This window comes from Phocoena sinus, chromosome 9, assembly GCF_008692025.1.
Source record: "Phocoena sinus isolate mPhoSin1 chromosome 9, mPhoSin1.pri, whole genome shotgun sequence".
NCBI classification, from domain to species: Eukaryota; Metazoa; Chordata; class Mammalia; order Artiodactyla; family Phocoenidae; genus Phocoena; species Phocoena sinus.
Window position 1 is genome coordinate 62933191 of NC_045771.1, and position 24661 is coordinate 62957851.

The following is a 24661-nucleotide window of genomic DNA, read 5'->3' on the forward strand; positions in this document are numbered from 1 at the left end:
TGGGATTTGTTAGCTGTGTGACCATGAGAAAGTCAGTTAATCTCCCTGAGCCTCAGTTTCTTCTTTTCTAAGAGGAGGCTTCTTTTAACATTGTAATTCTACTGTTTCATGATTTACTTCAAACAATAAATAAATTGTATTATAGAAACAATTAACTTAAAAAAAGTCCTTTCTTATTATTTTTACATAGTTTAGAATAATTGCTTCAATATTGCAAATGAAAGCTTTTTTCTTTTGAAGATGATCAATGGTTGAAACTTTGCTTGGATAGAAAATATAAATCTTTAAATAATTTAATATGCATTCATATATATGAATATGCAAATTTTAAATTGAATTAATTTGAAACTGAAAATATTTATAACATGCTATTACAAAGATTCCTCACACATCTTGAATCGCTATAGTGACAAACAACCGAATCAGTCTATCAAGAACTCTTAATTTTTTTCTTCACTCAGAAAAGATCGTCACATATGTGGAACTTAACGCCTATTAGTTCATTCATTCAGCTGATATGAAGTAAGATATGTTGTTCACCCTTTACTCACCTAGGTGTTTTAAATTTTGCCTTTGGGTCAAGGTAGATGTTAATGTGTACCGGGAATGCATGTTTTTATACTTTACTAATAAAATTACTTTATTTATTTTTTTGCTGTATGTGGGCCTCTCACTGCTGTGGCTTCTCCCGTTGCGGAGCACAGACTCCGGACGCGCAGACTCAGCGGCTATGGCTCACGGGCCCAGCCGCTCTGCGGCACGTGGGATCCTCCCGGACCGGGTCACGAACCCATGTCCCCTGCATCGGCAGGCAGACTCTCAGCCACTGCGCCACCAGGGAAGCCCTAAGATTACTTTTATAGAAGTGATTACTAAATGATATTATAATATCAGGATCCCATGGACCAGCAGCCTTGGCCTTACCCAAAAGCTTATTAGAAATTCAGAATCATAGGTTCCAACTGTAGATATTCTGAGTCAGAATTTGCCTTTTAATCAGATCCCGTGATGGTCCATATGCGCGTTAAAGTGTGAGAAGCAGGACATCACCCAGTGGTGTCTTCTTTATGAGATTCCTCATAAAATTATTTTATCATAAAATAATTATTATGAGTACACATAATCAAGGAATAAACCTGTGCATCTCCAAAACAAGAGATTTTTGTTATAGTTGTTTTTCAATCTTTTGAATGCTATGAACTTTGTGATTGATCCCATTTTCCTCTCTGCCTTGGCCACATCATATAGTCCATGTTACATCTGTTGAGCACTGCGTCATGGCCTCTTCGCAAGTACCTTTCTTATCCTTTTGCTTGTTCATTTGTATGCCATCCACATTTTCCCTTTGCCTGGATACTTTCAATTAAAAAAAAATGTCATGTGGTTTATTGAGTGCTTCAAATCCTTTGTGGAATGAGGTAAAGTAAAAAGAAATAAAACCAACGTAAACAGCCTAAATATTTCCAGGATTTGTTATATGATTTAAGCATTGCAAACCTAGACACTTCCCTCTTTGCCACCTACCCTTCTGAGCATCATAATTAATGTTCAGTATGAAGATCCTGAGATACTCTGGGGGGTACAGTTATCAGAGAAGTATTAATTATCCTCAGCACACTATACTGTATTTACTGAGCCAGAAACATGGACTAATGTGTTTTATAAAGATTTTAAACAAGAATGGAAAACCCAAAAGATTTCTGACTAAATGAGAACATTCACTTCAATTAAAACATCCCATTTTGTGAGCACACTGGTGAATATCAGGCTTTTTATAGACAAATTATTTTTCTATTTTTTTAAACTGGATTCAATCATTATCTAGGAATTTAGAAATCATTTACATCAAACACGTACTGATAAAACAAGTAGCAGGTAAATTCTGAGATAATGTCAGGCTATATATTTTTACCAGCAGGCAGCCAAACAGTTGAACTTACTGCCTCAGGAAGCCACTGAACTGACTATTGTGGCTGAATAATTTTATGACCAGTATTAAGGGTCACACGTTATATATGCTGAGAGGGGTAATCAAATATTATGCTTTGGGGCATAAATTAATCACTGTAGGGGTTAAAAAAGAATCTTCTTTGCCCTATGAAGAGAATTGAATAATTAGGCTGTATTGATGTTTTTAGAGCCTTCTTAAGTATCAGCATTGGTTTTAAGAACAATTCTGGGACTTTGTGGGGTGGGTGTTTGAGCTCTTGATTAGAGGAGGAGGGTGCTGCCAGTTGAGCAGTTCATTCTGGCAGGCAGACAGGTTGGGCAGCTTCCTGATGCCACACTGTTCAACTTGATTTTCATTAAAAGCTCAAAGTTCCTGCTGTTAAAATGTCTCCAGGCAGCTGGGGCAAATGAGCCTCCTTGCCTACCTGGGAATCTTGAGGTGGATTTTTATCTGTTAATCAAGCCTCCTTGTAAGGTGGTGGTGGGAGGGTAGAGTGGTTTACTAATGTGGGAGGTTCATTCTCTCTCTTCTACAAGTCACATTTTACATTTTAAAAAGGCACATTTCTCTAACATTGGGGAATTAAACCTTGTTTTTGTTTTTTTTTGTTGTTGTTTTTTTCAGTAAAACAGGCTCAAGGGGAAACTTGTTAATCAAATGGCATTAGAGGTCAAGTGTGATCAACTGCCAAACAAATAAATCTTTGCAGGTTTGCCTACATGGTTACTGAACGAAGCATGTCAAACATGGTTTGTGATAATGCAAAGATACTGTATTCCATGGGAAATAAATTTTATTTCCTGTATCCTGCTGCTACCCACCCCCCATATTCAGCAGTTTTAAATTTAGATAAAGCAAAATAACTTTCAAGTCATATCCCAGGAGTGTTTCTAGTAAAAGGAAATCTGAAGAATGAATCATTTCCAAATAATGACTGCATATGAGCGACCTTGATACTCCTAGAGATGAAAACCAAAACTTTATTGACATACCTATTTACTGACTCCACTAGCCTTGCAGATGTTTGCATATTTGGTTTGCTTTGCCTTTCTCTGTTTTCACTTTGAAACCAGTCAAATATTATTGTGCGGCTAGTCCAGCAGTGGGTTAAATGTATTTACTTATAATGCAAAATATTATGATTTTCTGTCAAAGGATTTACTGTATTTTTCCTATGATCCTGACACTGAGGCAGGCATGGAAGTTGAAATGAAGGCAGCAACTTTTCCCTTTAGATGCTATAATCTGATTGGGGTCATAGGACAGACCAATACATACGGTTAAGTCATGTTATTATTATTATTATCATTACTGGCCACACCGCATGGCTTGCAGTATCTTAGTTCCCTGACCAGGGATCGAACCCATGCCCCCTGCAGTGAAAGTGCGGAGTCCTAACCACTGGACTGCCAGGGAATTCCCAGTTAAGTCATATTATTGTCAGGTTAAGTGTCAATGAGGCCTATGTATGTTCAGGAGAAGAGATATCAGCATGGTCTGGCATGATTCAAGACAGGGAGAAAGACTGCCTCTGGGCCTGAAGAGTATGTATATTTAGTAGGGGTGTAGGAAAAGGGGTACTGTGTATGGGCATGAGAGTGTGCATGGACATGTGTACATGTGTAGGGACATGCACGTAGTGGGGGATGCAGATTGCTGCAGAATGAACAAAGACTTAAATTCAAGAAGGAGCTAAGAATGAACTGGGAAGGACCGGGATATGTTTTGATGATAATAGGGAACACGCTTAGGTAGATAGAGAGGAGTCTGATCCTTGAAGAATTTGAATGCCAGGCTAAATAATATCTTACAGAGATTAGGAAACCATTGACTTTTCTGGGTAGCTAATTGGCATGTTGAAAGCATATTTTGGGAAGAATAATATGGTTACAGTATAGAAAGTGAATTTGAGCAGACAGGGGCTGGGGTCAGGGATACTGGTTTGAGTGAATTCCAGTCCTGAGACAGTTGTTTATATTATTTGCCATTCATTTTCTGGTTTCACAACCAGAAAGTCTACTTGATCATATTTTTGTTGTTGTTGTTGTTTATTTTCTTTTCTTTTTCTGAAAGCTCAGTGTTGTCCTTTGCCAAAAGAGAGATGAGAGGTCAGGTTTGATTTACTGAATGTGTGCTAATGTGACCACAGCACTGGTATTGCCTATTAGGTACTAGATTCAAGTATCTTTACGTTTAGGTTAACAGTGAACACAATTAAGTATGCATCCCTAAATCGATGTTGAATTCAGTATGCTTAATTTCAGGATCAATTCCCTCTGTCTCTTCTTCTTTTTTTTCAGCAAAATATCCAACATTTTTACAAGGCTTGTTTTCCTGAAATAAGCATATATTAAATATCTCATCTAGGTAATAAATCTTTGTGTCAGCAGCTATCATAATCTCACCAGATTTCATATTGTTACATTTTCATGACATTCTAAGGTAGCAAAGTAAATCAACTGCTCAAACGAGCAGTTCAAACTCCTTTGAAAAGTCTGTCAATATTGGTAGAGTGCCCACTGAATAAGAAATCTTCCCTCTGTGCCTTGGGAAGATACAAAGTGTTAAATGAGCAGTCTGCCCTTGGTAAGACTGCAACAGAATGAGGGAAGAAGGAAAAGCACAAATTAAAAATTAAACTAAAACCTAAAAAGACCCCTAAAATAGGAATAGCTCTGGATCAAATAATTACTCTGTACCAGACACACAAACATCTCACGTCACAAACATCTAACGTACTTCTTGTATCAGCCCTGTGGATTATAGTATTAGCATTCCTAATTTTGCAGATGAGGAATCTAAGGCCCAGAATGGTTAGCTATCTTGTTCATGGTCACACAATGGCAGAGACAGAATTTAAACTTGTGGCTCTCTAACTTTTGAGCCAGGTTTCTTTTCAGGCTGCTGTAATTAGTTATGAGAAGGCAAAAAAAATGCCAAAGTCATTGTCTTTTAATTCCAAGTAGAGTGATTAGGGAAGGCTATATAGAGTCATAATTTGAAGTCATGAAAAAGAAAGTAACACAGATTAGGAAAGAGTCTTCAGGAGAACATTCCAGATCGGGAAAATGGTAGACTTGTAATCAGAATACAACAGGCTACAAGTGTGGGGCAGTATACAGGAATAGTGAGCTGAGGTGACTGATGGAGGAAGATGTGTCCCCAAATTAAATGCATTACTAGGACTTGAAATCCTGCTTACAATATTTAGTGCTGGGCACGTATAATGTGATTGACATATGCATATTGAGGTGATGGTGACTTGTGGTGCTGAGCGCTGATGTGGGTTTACGAGGTGAAGACAACAAAGGGGGAAAGCAGACAGGGAGACAGACTGGGCCTCTCTAGATGTTAACCTCAAATCATTCTCTAGCACTTTCCTCACAGTAGTAAAGTAGTGTGGGTGTTGGGTGACTTCAGCCTCCTCTTTTCCATATCACACCCCCCCCAAACGTCAGGAAGCCCTCTTATGTCATTTCCCCTTCAAGGCAGCTCTGAATATAACATTAATCTATAATTCTCTGTGTAAAAGTACCAGGGAAGGGAATTTAGCTAATATAATTTTTCCAAACCCTAAGCTGTGGGATTAGGATTAATGGATTAAAAAAAAAAACAAAACAAACAAAAAAAAAAGGACCAACATTGTTTCATAATCTCATGAAAGGGTTAGTTTAACAAAAATATTTACTTAGAAAATTTATAACTAAACATGATTAAGTAGAGTAGATTTTGATCCAGTTTATTTTATCAGATAGCAATAATTCAGAAGAATTATACCAATGCATTACAGAAGTGTAACTAGTAAAGAAAGTATATTTCTGTGCTTTCCATTGCCTTTTAGCCATTCTGAATTCCTTGGCCTTTGGAGTTAAATGAATACTGTTGAGATATACAGTTGACCCTTGAACAACTTAGGTTTGAAGTTTTCAGGTCCATGTATTTGCATATTTTTTTCAGTAGTAGATATTATAGTACCACTCCATCTGTGGTTGGTTGAAACCACGGATGTGGAGGAACTGCAAATATGGAGGGCCTACTACAAGGTCTATGTGGATTTTGGGGGGTTTTTTTGGCCACAGCACAGGGTATGTGGGATCTTAGTTCCCCAACCAGGGATCGAACCCTCACCCTCTGCAGTGGAAGCATGGAGTCTTAACCACGCATGGAGTCTTAACCACCAAACCACCAGGGAAGTCCCTCTGCGGGGATTTTTGACTACACTGAGGATCTTCCCCTAACCCTCATGGGATTCAAGGATAACCTGTATTTGTGTTGTAGGCTGATGAATGGTGAACTGTAACTGATGAACAAAAGAGGATGGATATTCAGCTAGTATGCATCAGTGTTAAACTATTTAAATACTCATGTATTAATTGATAAATAGCCACTGTCCTGAGCCATTAGAGTGTCCCCCATACTTCTCTCTGCTATTCTGGGCACTCTGGCCACTCTAGTCTCTGGCCCTTCCCCCCAGGACAATTCCTTCCCCTCCCTAAAGTCCAGCACCTGAAGAGTTGACTAGCACAGAAGGAAGGCTCCGGGACACTGTCAGGTGCCCCAGCACTCATCCTGGTGTTGATACAGTTGTTAACGATTTAACATGCCAAGGTAATTGGTTGAACGTGATAGGAAAGGTAGCCATTTCTTCTCTTACTCAAGTTTTCTTATTCTTATATCCTTCTCCCTATATTTCTCCTCTATTCATAGGCTCCCAAGGGAGCATAAAAGTACGACTTTGGAAATGATACATCCTTTCTCTTGAATTAAGGATGCCTCCAGGTATACTCATTTCCTATCTTCTTGCCCTATTTTATGCTACCACTTGTGAATACGATTGAATAATGGCAAACATTTTGCTTTTTACAACATTTATGTCTAGTTTTAAATGGATTTGAGAATAATGGATTCTAGATTTCCCTCATAAATGTTAAACTATAAAATTAAAAAACTGGATCATGTGTGTATGTATATGTGTGTGTGTGCAGACACAAAAACCCCATATTGATGTGTGTGTGTACTTACACACACACACATATAAACATATTCAGGGTTTATTTAAAAAGTCATAACTCGTAATACTTAATAATATATTAATGTATTCCTGGCACGATATTTCTTTAGGTGCTTATAACATTTCTTATAATGCGACAGTGTTATTCCTTTGCATTTCTTCTTGAAGCGCATTTGCCCTCTCTCAAAACAGAGTATTTATGTAGTCATATTCAATGTGAAAAGGGGATCTTTCTTTGCACATATTATATGTAAAGCAGGCATGAACTCAGCTTTTGATTAAAACGTAGTTGTGTGACCTTCTAGCTCAGCTTTAATTGCATTTAAAATTCCTTTCTGCACCTGTACTGAAGATTGCAAACCAATATTAATAAAGTAGGCTTAGAGCAGTGCAGCACCTACGCAATAGGTTCTTGACAAAAGTTATTTACCTAACTAGAGTTTCATTTCAAAGTTAACATGTTTCTGTGCTACTTGAATGAAGCACTCATCTGAAAACTCTGTTAGACACTTTAACCGAATTTAATTTATTCCCTGAAAGTTTAATCCCCTGCTGACAAGAGTAGTTACAAATTTTCCAGAGTCACAATCCACTGAAGTGAAAAATGTTTAATGACATCATAGGTACTGAGCTTCAAGAGTTTAGTTAAAAATCTTCAAAATGTAAAACAGGGGGCAAGAGTTAATAGGATATTTTATATAGTTATATTTCAATCCTATTACAAATCTTTCTAAAGTCCCTTACATCTCTACCATTAAAGCTATGCGAAATGAGTTACTTAGACATCTCCAGGGAGCAGGGAAGGAAAAAAAAGACACAAATTTTAAACCATAAAAGCAAATCTCTTCTGAGCTTTGACATTTAAGTGGCCCATTCAGTCATTTTACATTTTATAAAACCTTCTTTGTAATCACAGTGACCAAACAAAGCAAGTATTAGGTGCCAACCATCTACAGTATTCTGTGCAACTATACAAGAAAGCAGCCCAAAAGTGCACAACATGGACTGCTTTGGCACCCATATAACAAACCCCGACTTGGTTTTATACAGTTAAATTATGCAATAGAAGTCTATTTATCGGTTATTAAAATATTTTTGGTCTGACTGCCAGAGAGTGAGGATAAAAACAGGGGAGGAGAGAAAGTAAATCTGAATTGACTTTGTTTTTGGCACAGTAGAAAGCAGTTTGGTTCTCTTTATAGTTTCCTAAAAATCTAATTAGTCATTTGGCAGTTGTACCTCTATAGCGCAACTGGATAGTTGTTTTAAAATATGCAAAGCGCAGATTTCAGATTTAATAGGAGATAATGACCGCTTTATAGCCTGTCAGGTCATGGCCTATTTGGCCTAGTTACAGAGATATTGCTTCATGGTTCAGTGCTTGAGAGCTGACGATGGCTCCAGGAGAACAAAGGTGTCGTTGACATAATAGAAAGTAAGGGTTTCTCTGGAACTCTAATGGGATGCTCTGTAAAGAATACATCAAAAATGTCATGGAGGGCTTCCCTGGTGGCGCAGTGGTTGAGAGTCCACCTGCCGATGCAGGGGACACGGGTTCGTGCCCCGGTCCGGGAAAATCCCACATGCCACGTACGCGGCTGGGCCCGTGAGCCATGGCCGCTGAGCCTGCGCGTCCGGAGCCTGTGCTCCGCAACGGGAGAGGCTACAACAGTGAGAGGCCCGCGTATCGGAAAAAAAAAAAAAAAGTCATGGATTAGATAGTACAACTCTGGTGGGGGCATTGGGTGGTCTTTCTCTATACTGTATCATTAAAAAGAAAGAAAGGAAGGAAGACAAAGAAAGAAAGAAAGAAAAGAGAAAGGAAGGAAGGGAGGAAGGAAGGAAGGAAGGAAAAGAAAAATTTAAAAATCTACAGTTTAAATCAAGTTTCTTTGTAAAGTCATAATTTCACATTCTAAAACTAGGATCATTAGTGAAAATCATATTGCGCTTGGAGTATTACCACTTCAAAGGAATAGCAGTGCACTGGTTGCCAGAATGACTTGGGATGTCACCATTTAGGCAATTCCCATGGACAAGGGCATCTGCCTTTAAGAGCTGGAATGAGAGCCTATGGCCTGGCTCCAGAGCCTCTGCTTTTACCACTACTCCAAGATACCTTAAAATGTACAGTTTTTTCTACATGACTTTAAATTATGGAAATTAGACTCTTCTATACAAAATAACCACACGGATCAATGTAACTATCTGGATGAGTTTTTAAAAAACCAAATCAGAGCAAGTATTATTAACAACTACCATTTGTTGAGAAGAACTATTCACATACATTGTTTCTAATTCTCAAAATAATACTGGGGCAAGGTATTCATATCAATTATAATGAGAAAATTGAGGTTTAAGAGATTATGGCTTTGAAATTAACTGAGTGTCTGTATACCTGAGTACCTAGTTGGTAATGAACAGTGATATGCTAGTCAGCTCTTTTGGAAGAATGATGATTCAAGTTATACTTGAAGTTCTCCATACAGGGTTGAAGCATGAGGATACCTCTACTTGGTCAAGGTCAACTGGCTCATGCCCATTCAAGGAACTGAATGACCATGTATACTCTTGTTAAATAGCAGTACATTGTGGTAACAGCAGAGCAATCTGGGGTTTTTGACACAGAATCTGAATGTTGCTTCTTGGATGTGTGATTCAAAGGAAGTCTCTTTGCCAGTGGGTCTTAGTTTCCTCCAACCTATCATTGGAGTATTGGTATCAACATCCCAGGGAGGTTGTCAGAGTTCAATCTACTCATATAACATACTAATTTTTGATGGGAAAATAAATACTATGCAAATATTACTTTAAAAATCCTTCTGACTTAAAAGAATGTCAGCCTCAGATTGATTAGTTAATCCAGGAAACAGGTTTTTTTTTTTTAAACTTTAGCTTCATTTAAACAAAATGTGAAATGAAAGAGCCATAAAATGACAAAATTAAATGAGTTTATTATCAAAAATAGTAAAACAATTATACATAATGCAAATTAATTATCTGTAAAATTATATTAAATAGTCCAAATGACTTGCTAGGCTATGATTTAGCATAGTACAATAATATTATTCTCTCTACAACTACTCAAAGCATTGCTTCCTTCACTGTCAAATCCAGGAACACTCTTTTCCCATTATCGTCTTTGTCAGTCGAAAGCTCTAGAACTTTATTATAAAGTGATTTGCAGGGCACAAACCCAAACTGAGGAACATTTCACAAATTAAGTAGCCTGTAATGTTTACATTTTACAAAAATGTAAAGGACAAGAAACAGAAAGAAAGGCTACTGAAGGACCATAAGAACTAAATGCAATGCATGACAGTGGATTGGACCAGAAAAATTAGTAAGTGTAAAGGGTATTGTTGGGACAATTTGATTGACTATAGATTAAATTGCAGTAAAGTATCAAGGTTAATTTTTTTTGATAGCTGTATTATGTGTATATAAGAAAATGTAATATTTCTCAGGAATTACTTTAGAACTTCTTTAAGAAATTGGCATGCTGTCTCCAACTTACTTTGAAAATGGCCTAGACGCACAGAAATGTAGATAACACACACGTGTACATATAAACGTGTACATATTTACATGTACATATAAATATACATGTGTATATGAATGAAAGAGAGAGAAAGCAATAAAATGACGTGTGATCAAATGGAATTAATTGGTGAATCTGGGTAAAGAGTGTATGGAAGTTTCTTGCAACTTTCTGTAAGTTGGAAATTATATTGAAATTTTAAAATTACAATACTGTATAAACATAAATACTGTTTTCTGTGCAGATTCCAACTAAGATAGATCATGCTTGCAGTCTGTCTAAAGAACCAAGATTACTTAGCAAAAGATGATTTCACTTGTAAATACATTTCTTGACTGTTTAAACCAGCCTCCACTTTGAGAAAAAAACATATATCTCACACCTTCCTTTAACATTATGTCAATCTATGAAATAAATATTCTGACTAGAAGCAAATCAATGATACACTTGGAATAAGCTTTTTAATACAGTACACATTCCAACACCCCCACTACCAATTCTGTTATAATCCTCAGTATATATTACAGCTCACGTTACCCTGGCTTTACTTTAGTAAATCTCTTTTGGGAATCACTGACTTTCAAGGCTCATAACAGGAGGGCAGCTCCAAAATAGTAGGACCTTATCTACAAGAGAGTCTAAAGTACTGATGTAGGTTATCTAGAATGAGCAGACATACAGATTTAGACTGAGTACAATAACTTCCCTGAGGTTAATTTTTTAAAATTAAAAAAAATCATGGTTATTTAACAAATGCTTGCTGATGGACTTATAGAAGAGAGAATCTGACAAACTTTTGCTTTAACTTTGCTTTTTTTTAAAAAAAAAAATAATAAGTCTTCTGAAAATAGGAACTGACAAATTTTTTGGAAACAAATATAAAGCACTTTCTCTTTTAGAGACTAAAGAATAACTCCCTCTGTGTTATCATTTGCTTAACTGAAAACCTATGACAACTGTTTGCTCATTTTGATTCTCTCTCCCTTCAGAGCAGTCACTGTTCAGACTTAAGTCTCAGGAGATCTGAGCATAGGTTTGTGCACATAGTCAATCCAGGAGACTCCAAGCTGTAATTGAGATACACTCCCTGGGTTTGTGCCTCTTTGTTTCAGGGTTAGCAAATGATGGCAAATTTCCATAGTATCCCCTCCTTCCACAAAAGTAAGAGCAAAGATAAGCCAGTTCCTTATTTTGAAGTTGACACCCTGATTTCCAGTTTCAGTAAACTCTGGAGGAGACATAAGGTACCAGCTCTTACGGAAACTTTGGAACTCAAGAAGAGTGGACTGAATACTAGGAAACCTTCACTATAGTTTTAACTCTGCCCCTAACCACCATGGGAACTTTAGGTGAGTTACTTCAGCTCTATGGGACTCAGCTTCCTAAATCATGAAATTATTTTCAAGGTCCCTTTTAGCTTCAGATGTTTTGTGATTCTAACTCTCAACAATCATGGATTTTAGTGATATAGACAAAAAGCAGAAATGTCACAGTTGTACTGTATTTATACTCTGTCAACTCTAGAGTAAAGCCAAACATGCCTGTAAGACTCATATTTTTTAATAACAATTTAATTTGTACTGTTAATGAACATTTTTATAGCTCCATTTGAGCCTTTGCAAACACATCCATAAAACTGGTTGTATTGCTTGAAGTTTATAAAACCCCACTGCATTTTCCAAGAAAGTGGGCATTTATGCAAAGAAATAGCCTACACATGCCTAACTGCCTATTTCAATTATTATTTGTCAATACAGTATCCACTTGAATAGTGCAAAGATAATGCCCCCGGAAAGTCTGGCAGATTCCTGTTGAAGGAACCTCTGCTCTTAGAATCCCATCAGCATTTTCTTTCATTTCTGTCTTAGCATCAAATTTCTGGAAATTCAAGAGAGAAAATCCAGAAGATGACACTAACTTTCCTGCCATCCAAGAGACCACACTCATTGTTTCATTAAGCTTTTCTGATATTTGTAAAGCCTCCAAAATACAGTTATGTTAATATAGGCATTTTTGCTCTTATTCACTTTGATTTAAATAATACTCACATTTATTTGGAGACTTTTGATGTAACATTCCTGTCTGGTTATAATGACCTATAGCATCAACTCACTTGTATTTTCTTAGAAAACTATCACCTTTTCTCTTGCACCACTGTGGATGTTTACAGAATTACACAAAGCCTTCATGAAGGCTTACAATATAAACACTTTTATTTATGCCAGAAAATGAGCTGTTTATCTGTTTATGGGGCAAGCTCATCTGTGAAGGAATATCATTAGGTGTAGGTAGGCACTCCATTCAAACATGCATTTATTCATTCAACTGATATTTATAGAGCACCTACTTGGAACCTGGCATTTTATAAAGTGTAGTAATAGTGACTAAGGTATTAAATGACCACTCCCACCCCCATGGAGATGACAGTTCAGAGAAAGAAGATGAATAGATAGATAGATAGATAGATAGATAGATAGATGATAGATAGATAAGGATATAGGTATAGATATAGATAATAGTATTACTTTTATGAACAAAAATAGCACAAGGTGCTCTGAGAGGATCAACCATTCCTATAGAAATGAACTTTAGGTTGGGCTAGAGGGTGAGTAGGAGTTAGCTAAGCAAATGGGAGTGGGTAGAAAGGATTCCAGGATGGAGAAGCAGCCCATGCAAAGGTCCTGAAGTTGGAAGAAAGAGAACACATAAAAAAGTCCGATGTGATCTGAACTCTGAGGCCAAAGGGAAGAGTAGCCAAAATGCAGCTGGAGATGTAGAAATACACTGCATTGACCTAGACCCTGAACATACCCTCTGTGAGGAATCGAAGGCTCACAACTGCTTCTTTAGTTGCTGATGGCTTCTGTAGTAGTTTCTTGAGCAACAGTGACCTTCCTGGTCTCTGCAGCTCATAGAAGAGGTAGCTTCCAGGGGCTGCAACAGTCAGCAGGTACCACAAAGGTTCCTGGTCCATCTTCTTTTTTTCAAAGAGCTCTGGGGCCCCTAGTGACACAATTCCATCTGACTTCAGCACCAGGAATAGAGACAGCTGTCAGATGTCCTAGCTGTGCCCTCTAGTGGCAGGTGGAGTGTTACCCAGCTCTTTTGAAAAGGGTAAACTCCCTCTCAGAGTTTGGAAATATGCATGTGGGGACATAATGGGGTGGGGGGTCGGGGAGGAGAGGAAATTCTACTCTGACAGCCTGTCTTTCGTTCAATTCTCCTATGATTCCTTCTATCCACAGTGTTCACAGCAGTTCACATTAATGCTGTGATAAGTCTTTTTAAAGTACATTAAAGGTCAAGGGAATCTCAGAGCTCTGCTTGCACACACACTTTCATCCATCCATCCTTTCTATTGTGACTACTCTTACATCGTCCTTAGTCTCTTTGGGCTCTGTTTGCTCTATCTCTCCATGACCCATCTCTTCTCCTCCTGTAACATAATCTGGGTGAATATCCTTCTTTGATTTAGTGAAACGGTCCACTTAATTTCCTTGGTAACAGAAAGAGCCAAGTACTTTTCTTTTTGGAATCTAGGCATACCACTCAGTTTTACATCTGATTAATTTAAAGCCACAGCACCTAAATCCAGAGGTCATCTTTTTCCTTGTTGATGAGATCTCTCTGCCTAAGCATCCTTTTCCCTCAGCACTTGGGTTTTTGATATGAGATTCCACATGCCATGCTTTAAGAAACTGGGAATAGGGGAAAAGGGTAGGGCCAAGACCGAAGTGAAATGTAGCCCAGACTCATGGTGTATCTGGTTCCAAAACTGGCAATAATTGGGTAAGAGATTTGTGTTTCCCGAGTGCTAAGAATGTTACATGGAAGAAACAAATATCAAAGAATGGATGCTAATCTTATCAGAGGGACTTTAGAAAAGAACAGGTTGGTTTAAGAGCTTTCAAGGGAATTGTTTTCTCATGGACATAGTGACCTTTGAAGTTCCTTCAGTGCATGAGTTGTGTCTTCCCTGAGCTATGCCTTAGAGCCATAGTGGGGCCTGGTGCTCTAGGCTGGATATGCTTTACCACATCTTGCTCTGGTCAAGGCATGATCCAAAGATATATATTTACTCAATGTCAAAAGGTTTTACCTAACTAAAACTCCAGCATCACCATCCTTTGATAAAAGGGTGAGGGGTCGATTCTCTTTGTTGGTTTTGTCTGTTCACAGGACATTGGATTTGTTCCACTTCAGGAAGCTGGAGATTCCCAGTTTACAGTACTTTTACAGGAATGTGGAGGGACCGTATTTCCAGAATCTGCATCCCCTTTTGTATTTCTGGGTTGATCGTCTGCCTTGTTGTCCACTCTGTACCTATGAAGCTCTGATCAGTCTCCACGCCTTCTAGCCTGATAAGAAAGAAGTCCTAGAAGAATTTTTGAATGAATCCAGGATCTAAATGGTACAGGGATGATATTCCATTGCAACTAGTCTCTATCACTTTCTTTATATAACGACTTCTTCCTCTGTCTTTTGGAGGGTTTTCAGATCAACCTCTGGAAAATCAAAGGGTGTTAAGTAGGCATATTGTCTCAAAAATATCAAAGTTATTATTTCTTGAGGAATTTGAGTTCTATTGGATAAAGTGAATTCAGTATGTTCTCTTATACCATCGCTGTATATGAGAACATATGTATGTATAGGTTGCTGGAAATAGGATTGGAAAGTGAGTCAGTCCTTCCTCATTTGGTCCATTCTAGATAGGTGTGTACTTTGTTGGGCTTTAAGAAGCTATAAACTTTCAAAAGCCTCCATGTACATGCCTTATTATGGACAATCACTCATATTGGCCTCCAGTTCAGAAAGAAAGACCCTGAATCTAACCCAGCTATTCCTACATATGCAATATTTGTCTTTTCCTTAAAGACAGCTAGATTTACTGACAAATTAAAATCTCTTTATGTATAATGAAAAAATAATGCTGAAGTGGCTTTGTTTCAGACAGGAAATAGTTTTTCAACATGTTATTTTAAGTGTTTTGTTCATTATTATAACCAAGTATCCAGGAGTACTCACATGAGATATTCCTTATACATTTTAAATGGAAGTAATGTAAAATGCTAAAAAAAGAAGCAACTTTTGCAATGCAAATCTGGGTAAGGTAATCTGTAATTATGTTTTGAGAGAATGGGTTAAGTGGGACTGTGTAGAATATAATTTTTAATTTCTCACCAATGTTAATGTGTCTATATATCAAAACTTATATGTATATCTATATGTTTATAAAGGTGAGCATGAGGGAAGAGACAATATTTTTATAAGATGAAAAATTCTGTTTCTCAGTAGCAGAAACAGTAGTTCATGGCTCTTCACAAGGCATGCTTTTTCTCCTGCAGTTAAAGAACCAAAAACTTTTTCAAGATAATTTTCATGAGAGGACCTACAGGAGCAAGAATCAAAGGGAAAACTAACTGTATAGTTATACAAACCTGTGAGGTACTCAATTACCTATGACTCAGGACCAATCTCCAATACAATAATGTAGGGAATAGTTGGTGCCCTATGTTGGAAGTGAGCCGTCCTGCATGGGATCATGAGAACTCATGGAGTAACATACTAAAATTCTTAGCCATTTCTTCAAGTGATGGAAACATACCATGTTTCTAGTTTTTAAGGATGGCATGGAATGTGCAGGCTGATCAGAATGTCTTCTTTTAAAGTTGTTAGGTTAAAGATAAATTATTGCCAATATTTGCCAATACTAAATTGTAATGTACATAATCAGGGTGGTCTCCTACCACCACCTACTACTAAAGATGACCACAGAGTTGTTACAATTATGCTAATTTCCATCTCAGTTTGTTTGGACCGTTTGAGCAGATGTAATGTCTCCAGTCAGAAGATGGGGATAGAATAGCCGTGTGCATTCTGAAAGCCTTGTTTTCCTTTTCTTCAGGGCTTCATAACCTAGCTAGGCATGATAGCTCTCAGGTGTTGAACTCATACTACTTTCCATACTTTTATTTGTGCCACATATAAAAGCTTTTATTTTATCTTCACGAAAACACAGTGAGTAAGGTATCATCTCTATTTTCTAGTTGGAAAACAATATGGCTCTAAGGGGTCACTGGTGATAAAGCAGCAGATTTTGGATTTAGCCCTGTGATCTCTGACTGCAAACCCCATTTTCTTAGTTTCTATGCAATACAGCCTCCAGCAACTACTAGGTTAAGGGAGAGGCATGAGTTCCTTTTCTGCTTTTCTATTGTTAAGGCAGCACTGCTACTCCTGGAGCACTGCTTTGTAGCAGAAGGAAATGATGTGTTTTTGATGTATTAAAATACTAACCCATTTCCTCTGGCTTATCACATATAATACAGGAACTCCAAGTATTGTCAATGAAGTGTATGCTCTAAACTTGTAGGAGAGAAACCTCTATGGGCCACATATCCCACCAAAATCTTGGCTGTGGCTAAAGAATCAATGAACCTTCACTATTGAAATAGATGTAAATAAGAATATAAACCATATATGTAATTTATTGAGTACTTACTCTATGCGAAGTACTCTCTCTCCCAAGTTACAAAATGGCATAATACAGAAAGAGCATCCCTCAAAGAGATTATAGTCCTCTTGGTGGAACTCTATGAAAAAGAGTCTAACGTGTCTATAGATATCTGTATGCTTTTCCCTAAACTAGTTAAGAAAGGGTCTGGAGAAAGCATGAGCACATGTAGCCCACCTTGTGGGATTTCACAATACCTGAAATAGAAAAAAATCCTACATTTTTTGGAGAGAGAAGAAAATAAAACACAACAAAATGAGTTAAGAGATGAATGACTATTCTGCCCAGTGTAAGCCTATGGCCAGTAAAGACATTTTTAGGCATGGGACAACTCAGATAGTTTATCTCTTTTGAACTCTTTTTAAAAGAATCACACAAATCTATACAACCATAGAAATGAAAATCCAGCTCAAGAGAGGAGGGAGTAAGTTATCTGAAGCAACAGTGAACAGAAAAACCAATGGAATCAAGGCTAAAAAAATAAGTCTAGGTAACCTGGCTGTGAAACAATGTAATAATTAGGGATCTATCACAAAAGGTATCCCCAAAATAGAAGTATGATACATTCATATTCTAAAATTCTATTTCCCATTTAATAAAGATGATATACCTGGGTGTACTAAGACGTATTTAGCAAAATATCTAAGATATTTTGTTGACTGGAAAAATGCAAATCATAAAATATGACACTATTTATGTAAAATATTTATACATGAAAAAATGTGAAAATATTTAGAAACAATATACATCAAAAATTTGAGGTTTTACCTTTGGAGAGAGAGGTGGGATTGTAAGGGAACAGGGGTTGATGATGAAGATAGGCTTTTAATTTTTAGTTCATAAATCCTATAATGTTTAAATGTTTTGATAAACATATATTAATGTACAATTGAATGATTAAAATGATTTTAAAAATAAAGGAAATACCCTGTGGAGTAGCTAAGCAGTAGCTCTTTCATTTACCGGCAGTAATCTTGGACAAGTCTTTTTTGAGCTTCCACATCTCTGCCTGTAAGCTGAAAATAACAATATTGATCTTAAAGTCTGTGTGTGAGTGAGTGAATGAGTGAGTGCGTGTGTGTGGTTTAAATGAAATGCAATGCCATATGTAAGATGCTAATTACAATGTCTGGAATATAGTATGTCCTTAACCAATAGCAGTTAATAGTATGCAACATATATTCAACCTAGGAAATCATAAAGCTGCCAAAATGAAGTTGTAATCACAGAGCAAGGCCGTTTTGTTGATTAGTTATTCACTAATGAGAGATATTGCTTAAGCATCAGGTTATCTAAAATTTTTGTTTGGCTTAAATACTCATACAGTTGATGAAATAAATACATGATTTTCAAAGTAATCGAGATAATTTATATTGAACAGTAATAGATCAACAGTAAATGTGTGGTTTGGTAGAAATTAACAGGCATCTTATTGCTCTTTTGTAAAAAGAGGTACACAGACATCTGGAGGCACCTCTAGTTGGAGATGTACATGTAAAAGAGTGAAATGTTTGTATAAAATCTCATAAGGCCAGGAGCATAGTTGAAGTGGCAGTGAAGTTTATTTTTCCCAAGTGGTGCCTTTCAACAATATTTTAAAAGATAATATATTGACATTATGATTGTAAGCCTGCAATGAAAAGATGTTAGAGAAAGCAATGTGAAAGCATGGCCCTGAGGTATATAAAGGAGGAGCTAGATCAAGATCATTGCAACTTCTTATATGCTTATACTCCCACCAGTCAATAGTAGTCTTTTCTCCACAGCTCCACACACAGGTCCTGCCCCAGACATGCTCCCTTCATGTTAGATCCTAGCTCTGTCTTTGTTTACGGTTGAAGAAAATGACCCTTCTCTTTGCACCTATATTTGAATGTTCTCAAAAGAAACATATGTTTTAAAATGCATATACCTAATCATGTTGAGTCTTTATGATTCTCATTGTTTCTAAAACAGGAAAATCACATAATTTGTGGAAATGGTATCACTGGACTAGTGGGTCAACTCCTTTGGAGTGGGCGGGCATTGGCCACTTTTGCCTTGGAAAATTATATTCAGTTAGGAAGTAACTTTGGTGTTTTCACTGTTATAGGAAAAATTACTCTTTGTAGAAAAGAAGGTTCACGATGCTTTGCCTTTTTGGAATTTAGTCAATTAGAAATTGTCAGATTTTTCTTTTGGTCTCATTTTATGCCATAGTCTTTGCCACCTCTGTTATCATTTGATATACTGACGTGGAAGGATCTTTAGGTGACTTTTAAAAAGAAACTCTTTTATTACGTTTGTAAAATCAATGGTACAGGGTGTTCTCAGTATAAGGGTTTTCTTAAAAAAATGGTATTGTTTATTCAGTAAGGCTCAAAATCGATTTCAATTTTATGTGTACATTTATGTGTTGCAAAAATGAAAATGCTTAAGATGTAAGCAATATAATAGAGTGAGAAAGCCAAGGATTCCTGATTGCATCTGGGGATAGATGTGTTAAGCTTGCTGCTGTTCTTTGTCATCTTACATCGTCTCTTTACCACTACTGAAACTTGCTTCAAGAAGGTCCTTTGTAGTGAATTCAAAAATCAAGAGGCTTCTTTTCAAGTGTTTATACTTTTTTTTTAACTTGTTACTTTTGTATTCCTTATAGGTGCGAGCAAACTCATTAATTCGCAACTTTTTCCTGCTCCTGCTTAGCCAGTAAATCATCAAGTTGAGTTAATCCTACCTCTAAAATATCTCTTATATCCATTCTTTCTTTCTCTTTTTCTCTGCCACTGCCTTGGTTCAAGCTCATTTACTTTCTCGAATGAAGTATTGCAATTTGTTATTTAACTAATTATTCCCTCAAGTTTTCTCCCTACCAATCCACCTTTCAATATCCAATCGGTGATTTTTCTACAGCCAGCATGACCTACTTAAAAGCAAAACATGCCTAAATTTAGGGATTCCCCATTATATGTAATAATAATTTTAAATGCCTTCACAAATTGACCCTAGAACCTTCACAAATTGACCCTAGAACCTTCACAATTTGACCCTAGCCTACCTTCTTCAGGTTCTGCTGACTTCTTGCAACCTCTTCTTCTCTTTATCCTCCCAGTCAATTCTCCCTAATGTTCAGAGGTAAGAAACAATTTTCCATTCTTACGTGTGACATGTTCCTTCTCAACTTTTTACTTTTACATAGTATGTTCCTTATACTTAGGAGAACTTCTCTGGCCTATTCACTATCTGTTGAAGTTCTGGACCTCTTTTTTATCTGCCAGATCTGAGTATCATCTCCTCTGTTACATCTTCTCTACCTTTTAACTTTGACTATGACTCCAAGAATATCATACATAGTGTTGGTTACATCACACTGCTATTTGCTTAACTGATTTCACTATTAGATTTTGAACATCTTGAGGGCAAGAACCATGTCTCATTTACCTTTGTATTACTATTATTTTACTGAATATTAGCAGAATCTCACTATATAGTTATTGAATTAATAAGACAAAATGAATCAATGTTGTGTATACTGAACAGATCTGGGGACTTTCCTAAGGACCCTCCCTGATTTTTCATGACTGATATTCTCTTTTAGACATTGCCCTGAAAGGGAAGGGAAGAGAGAATAAGAATATTGAAGGCAGTGTTGATGACTACAACCTGCTTTGATTCTGTACCCAAACTGAGATATTCCAGAGAGGTTTCTTGACTGTCTGCACCACTGGAAGCTGTTCACGTCCCACCACTGAAGGCTAATAAATTGCATTGCATTTGATAGTTGAACAGTTTAATAGATGAACTTATGCTCATGTCTTATTAACCTGAGTTTTACTATCTACTCAACTTGTTATGTTTTTAGATTGTCACAGCAGCACTTTCAAAAGTGTATATGTATTTAAATTGTTTGCTTTAGGTTTTTGGTTATATAAAAGGGAGATTTTCTTATAAAGATACCCTTTGCTCTCAAATCCTACTGTAAGTTATTCATTTACATAAAATATTACCCAGTGGAATTCAGAGATAAAATGTTTGAGGATGATAATAGTTAGAATACTAATGTTGAACACTCATCGTGTCCAGGTGACTGTCCGTTAGTGCTTTAAATGGAGTGTCCTGTTTAATTCTCAAAACAGCCATGTGAGGGAAAGCGGCATCATTCTCCTACTCTGTAGAAGAGAAAAACAGAAGTGTAAACAAGTTAAGCAACTTGCCCACACTATACAGCTGTGAAGGATCACAGCCTGGATTGGAATTCCGGGTGTCAGACTCCAGAGTCATAATCACTATAGCTGTGGAGAGTATAATTTAGAAGTAAATTTCTATTCTACCTGAAAATTGGAGGTTGTTCTGCGATCAGAATCTTAGCATCCTCTTCAATAGGTTGGTTCTTTCTCCTTGAAATCTGACACTTCCCTTTTTTTTTTTTTTTTACTCCCTGTATGCTGCTGGCAAATGCACTCTAAATCCCTTTTCACTTCTTCTTTGGGATAATTTCATTACTGCTTCATGAGCTAGTGCACCATGATGCATCTCATTACAGCCTCTCTCCTTGATCAACTGTGTTGATGATGAGATACAAGTACCAAGCCATTACCAAATGCATGCTTGTATTTATTCTTTTTGCCACCTGAAGAATGGGAAACTATCTATGTAATTCTAGAGACTAGGATATGTATTCATTTCTTTTATACTAAAGATAAATATAGAGGCTGCAATAAGAACAATGCCTATAGAATTAGGCAGGTACAGATTTGGATGTTTGACTAATTGATTAAATTTCATTGAAACAAAACAAACAAAGACAAAAATAAACTCTAAAATCAAAAGATCTGCACTACTCTTATCAGTTAATGTTTTTCTTCCTAGATTGCATTTTAAATCCCTTAATGGAAAAAATTGTCTTATACAGTATATTTCTTGCTAATAATGGGTGGTCATAAACATGTTATTTTGTTTTGACCAGATAAAATATACTACAGCCTCCTTGCCAAACTAACTTTCCTTATGTGACTGTGGCTATGGACTACCAAAAGCCTATAGTACGTCAGTTGACATATTTCTGAGAATCATACTCTTATAAAGCTTATGGTGATCTTGAAGTAAAAAAAGTAACATAATCATTTGTAAAATTTTATTTTAAGAGTGTTTGGATTTTGGTGCTGAGAAGTAATTACTTTAGTGTGATTTATGTTTGAATTTAATTTGCTTTTATTCATGTTAGGTGGCCTTTTTCTCGTCAAATGTTTTTATATAGTCTTTCTCTCATGTTTAGTGGCTTTTATCCATCTACACCCCCTCTCTTCCATCATTGTATGAAATAGAAGTGGTACTTTATCACGGACTAATAAATATTGGCTAGGTGCTGAAGGTACTTTAATTCCCAGCCTCTGAGAAAGGGCTTGGATCTTTGTGTTGGGTGTTCTCAGATACAGAGATGTAAATGCCATTTTTCTGTTCCATTTGCAGGTCACATGTGCCAATTTAACAAACGGTGGAAAGTCAGAACTTCTAAAATCAGGAAGCAGCAAATCCACACTAAAGCATATATGGACAGAAAGCAGCAAAGACTTGTCTATCAGCCGACTCCTGTCACAGACTTTTCGTGGCAAAGAAAATGATACAGATTTAGACCTGCGATATGACACCCCAGAACCTTATTCTGAGCAAGACCTCTGGGACTGGCTGAGGAACTCCACAGACCTTCAAGAGCCTCGGCCCAGGGCCAAGCGAAGGCCCATTGTTAAGACGGGCAAGTTTAAGAAAATGTTTGGATGGGGTGATTTTCATTCCAACATCAAAACAGTGAAGCTAAACCTATTGATAACTGGGAAAATTGTAGATCATGGCAATGGGACATTTAGTGTTTATTTCAGGCATAATTCCACTGGTCAAGGGAACGTATCTGTCAGCTTGGTGCCCCCTACGAAAATAGTGGAATTCGACTTGGCACAGCAAACCGTGATAGATGCCAAAGATTCCAAGTCCTTTAATTGTCGCATTGAATATGAAAAGGTTGACAAGGCTACCAAGAACACACTCTGCAACTATGACCCTTCAAAAACCTGTTACCAGGAGCAGACCCAAAGTCATGTGTCCTGGCTCTGCTCCAAGCCCTTTAAGGTGATCTGTATTTACATTTCCTTTTATAGTACAGATTATAAACTCGTACAGAAAGTGTGCCCCGACTACAACTACCACAGCGACACACCTTACTTCCCCTCTGGATGAGGATGAATGTAGGGGTGAGACTGAAGCCTGAGGAATTCAAGGTCACATGACAGGGCTGTTACCTCAAGAAGAAGGTCCCATCTGTTGCCTGGAATGTGTCTACACTGCTGCTCTCGTCAACTGGCTGCAAATACGCTCGTGGAAAACAATCTGATGTAATTTCTGCCCAGTCAGCTTCATCTCTCAGTATAGTTGTAAATCACCACAGATTCTAAAGCCACACTTGAAGACATGCTCTCACACATAGATGTACACAGACACACTCTCATATACATTTCAGCTGGCATCCGTCATGATTGTTGTCAAGAGGGCTTTCGTTGTCTGACTCATAATGGTTCAGGATAAACGATCATCAAGCAAAAGGATTAACTAGACAGTGAATGGTTTTTAGCACTTGCTGTTATGGAAATCTCCTTTAAAGTCTTGAGTACATGCTAATCAATAATCCCCACTCATGCATTTCTACTGCTTGGAGTAGCTGTACTGGTAAATACTACTGTAGGAGTATATGCTTGTTAATTGGAAAAAAAAATGTGTCTTTAGAGCTCAGTATTCTTTATTTTATGAACACAACAAGTGTAGTAACTTTTTCCAGCATTCAGTAGGCACATTCAAGGTGATACAAGATGGCTCATTTTTTTCTGTGGAGGGAGCCTGTTCTCAGTAAAGATGAGCAAACATTTGGAATTTACATGTGGGCAGACACTGGATTACAGATTTCATCACCAATCATTGGACTTTTGCAAAGTTGAGACCAGCTAAGGTTGCTTAAAATAAGTTCTGATCATTATATAAGAAGGGAAATGCCTGACAGACACCATGTAAGTTATGTGTCTGTCTTATCTTTACTACACATATTGTAACAAATTCAATATCCTAGTCTTCATTTGTATGAATGGTTTGTATTGTACATAGTTTAACCAAGTGTTATTTGAGCTGCTTACTAATATTAACTATGTACTTGTCTCTCTGCTTGTTATTGGTTAAAAAAGAAAAAAAAAGGATATGAGGAATCCATTCTATCAATGTAGCTGTGAACCCCATTAAAAAGACAAACTTAATGTACAAAGCATTTATTCAGCTCAAGTATTGTTGAAAGCTATACATATACAACATTACAGTCTGTCTGTATTTAGATATTTTATTTCTGGACAAATGAAATGTACATAAAAATAAAATGCTTAAATTTGAGTTTCAATATGTACTTGTGTAAGATGGTGATTTAAATGGTTCTGACAAGAAAAATGTGTTGGAATACAGTCATGGTTTTGCATCTCGTGTCTCTAAATTTGTACAGAACTATCTAAATTGCTATTAGTTGCCCAGTCAAAACAACTTAGGAGTTTAAGTCTCAAAACTGGGAAACAGTTGTGGCATTCAGTATTATGTACATTTTTGGTTTGCTGTCATGCTAGTTGTCCAAGAATACCAAAA

At 37.0% G+C, this 24661-nt stretch overlaps 1 protein-coding gene across 1 annotated transcript in view; it reads left to right on the forward strand.

Annotated features, from left to right (window-relative positions):
- Window positions 1–24425, forward strand: part of NXPH1 (neurexophilin 1) — a 298360-nt gene extending 273935 nt beyond the window's left edge. The window contains exon 3 of the mRNA XM_032643255.1: window positions 22466–24425. Within this exon, the coding sequence (XP_032499146.1) occupies window positions 22466–23227 (762 nt within the window). The 3' untranslated portion in view covers window positions 23228–24425. The remainder of the gene's footprint in view (window positions 1–22465) is intronic.
- The last annotated feature ends 236 nt before the right edge of the window (window positions 24426–24661 follow it).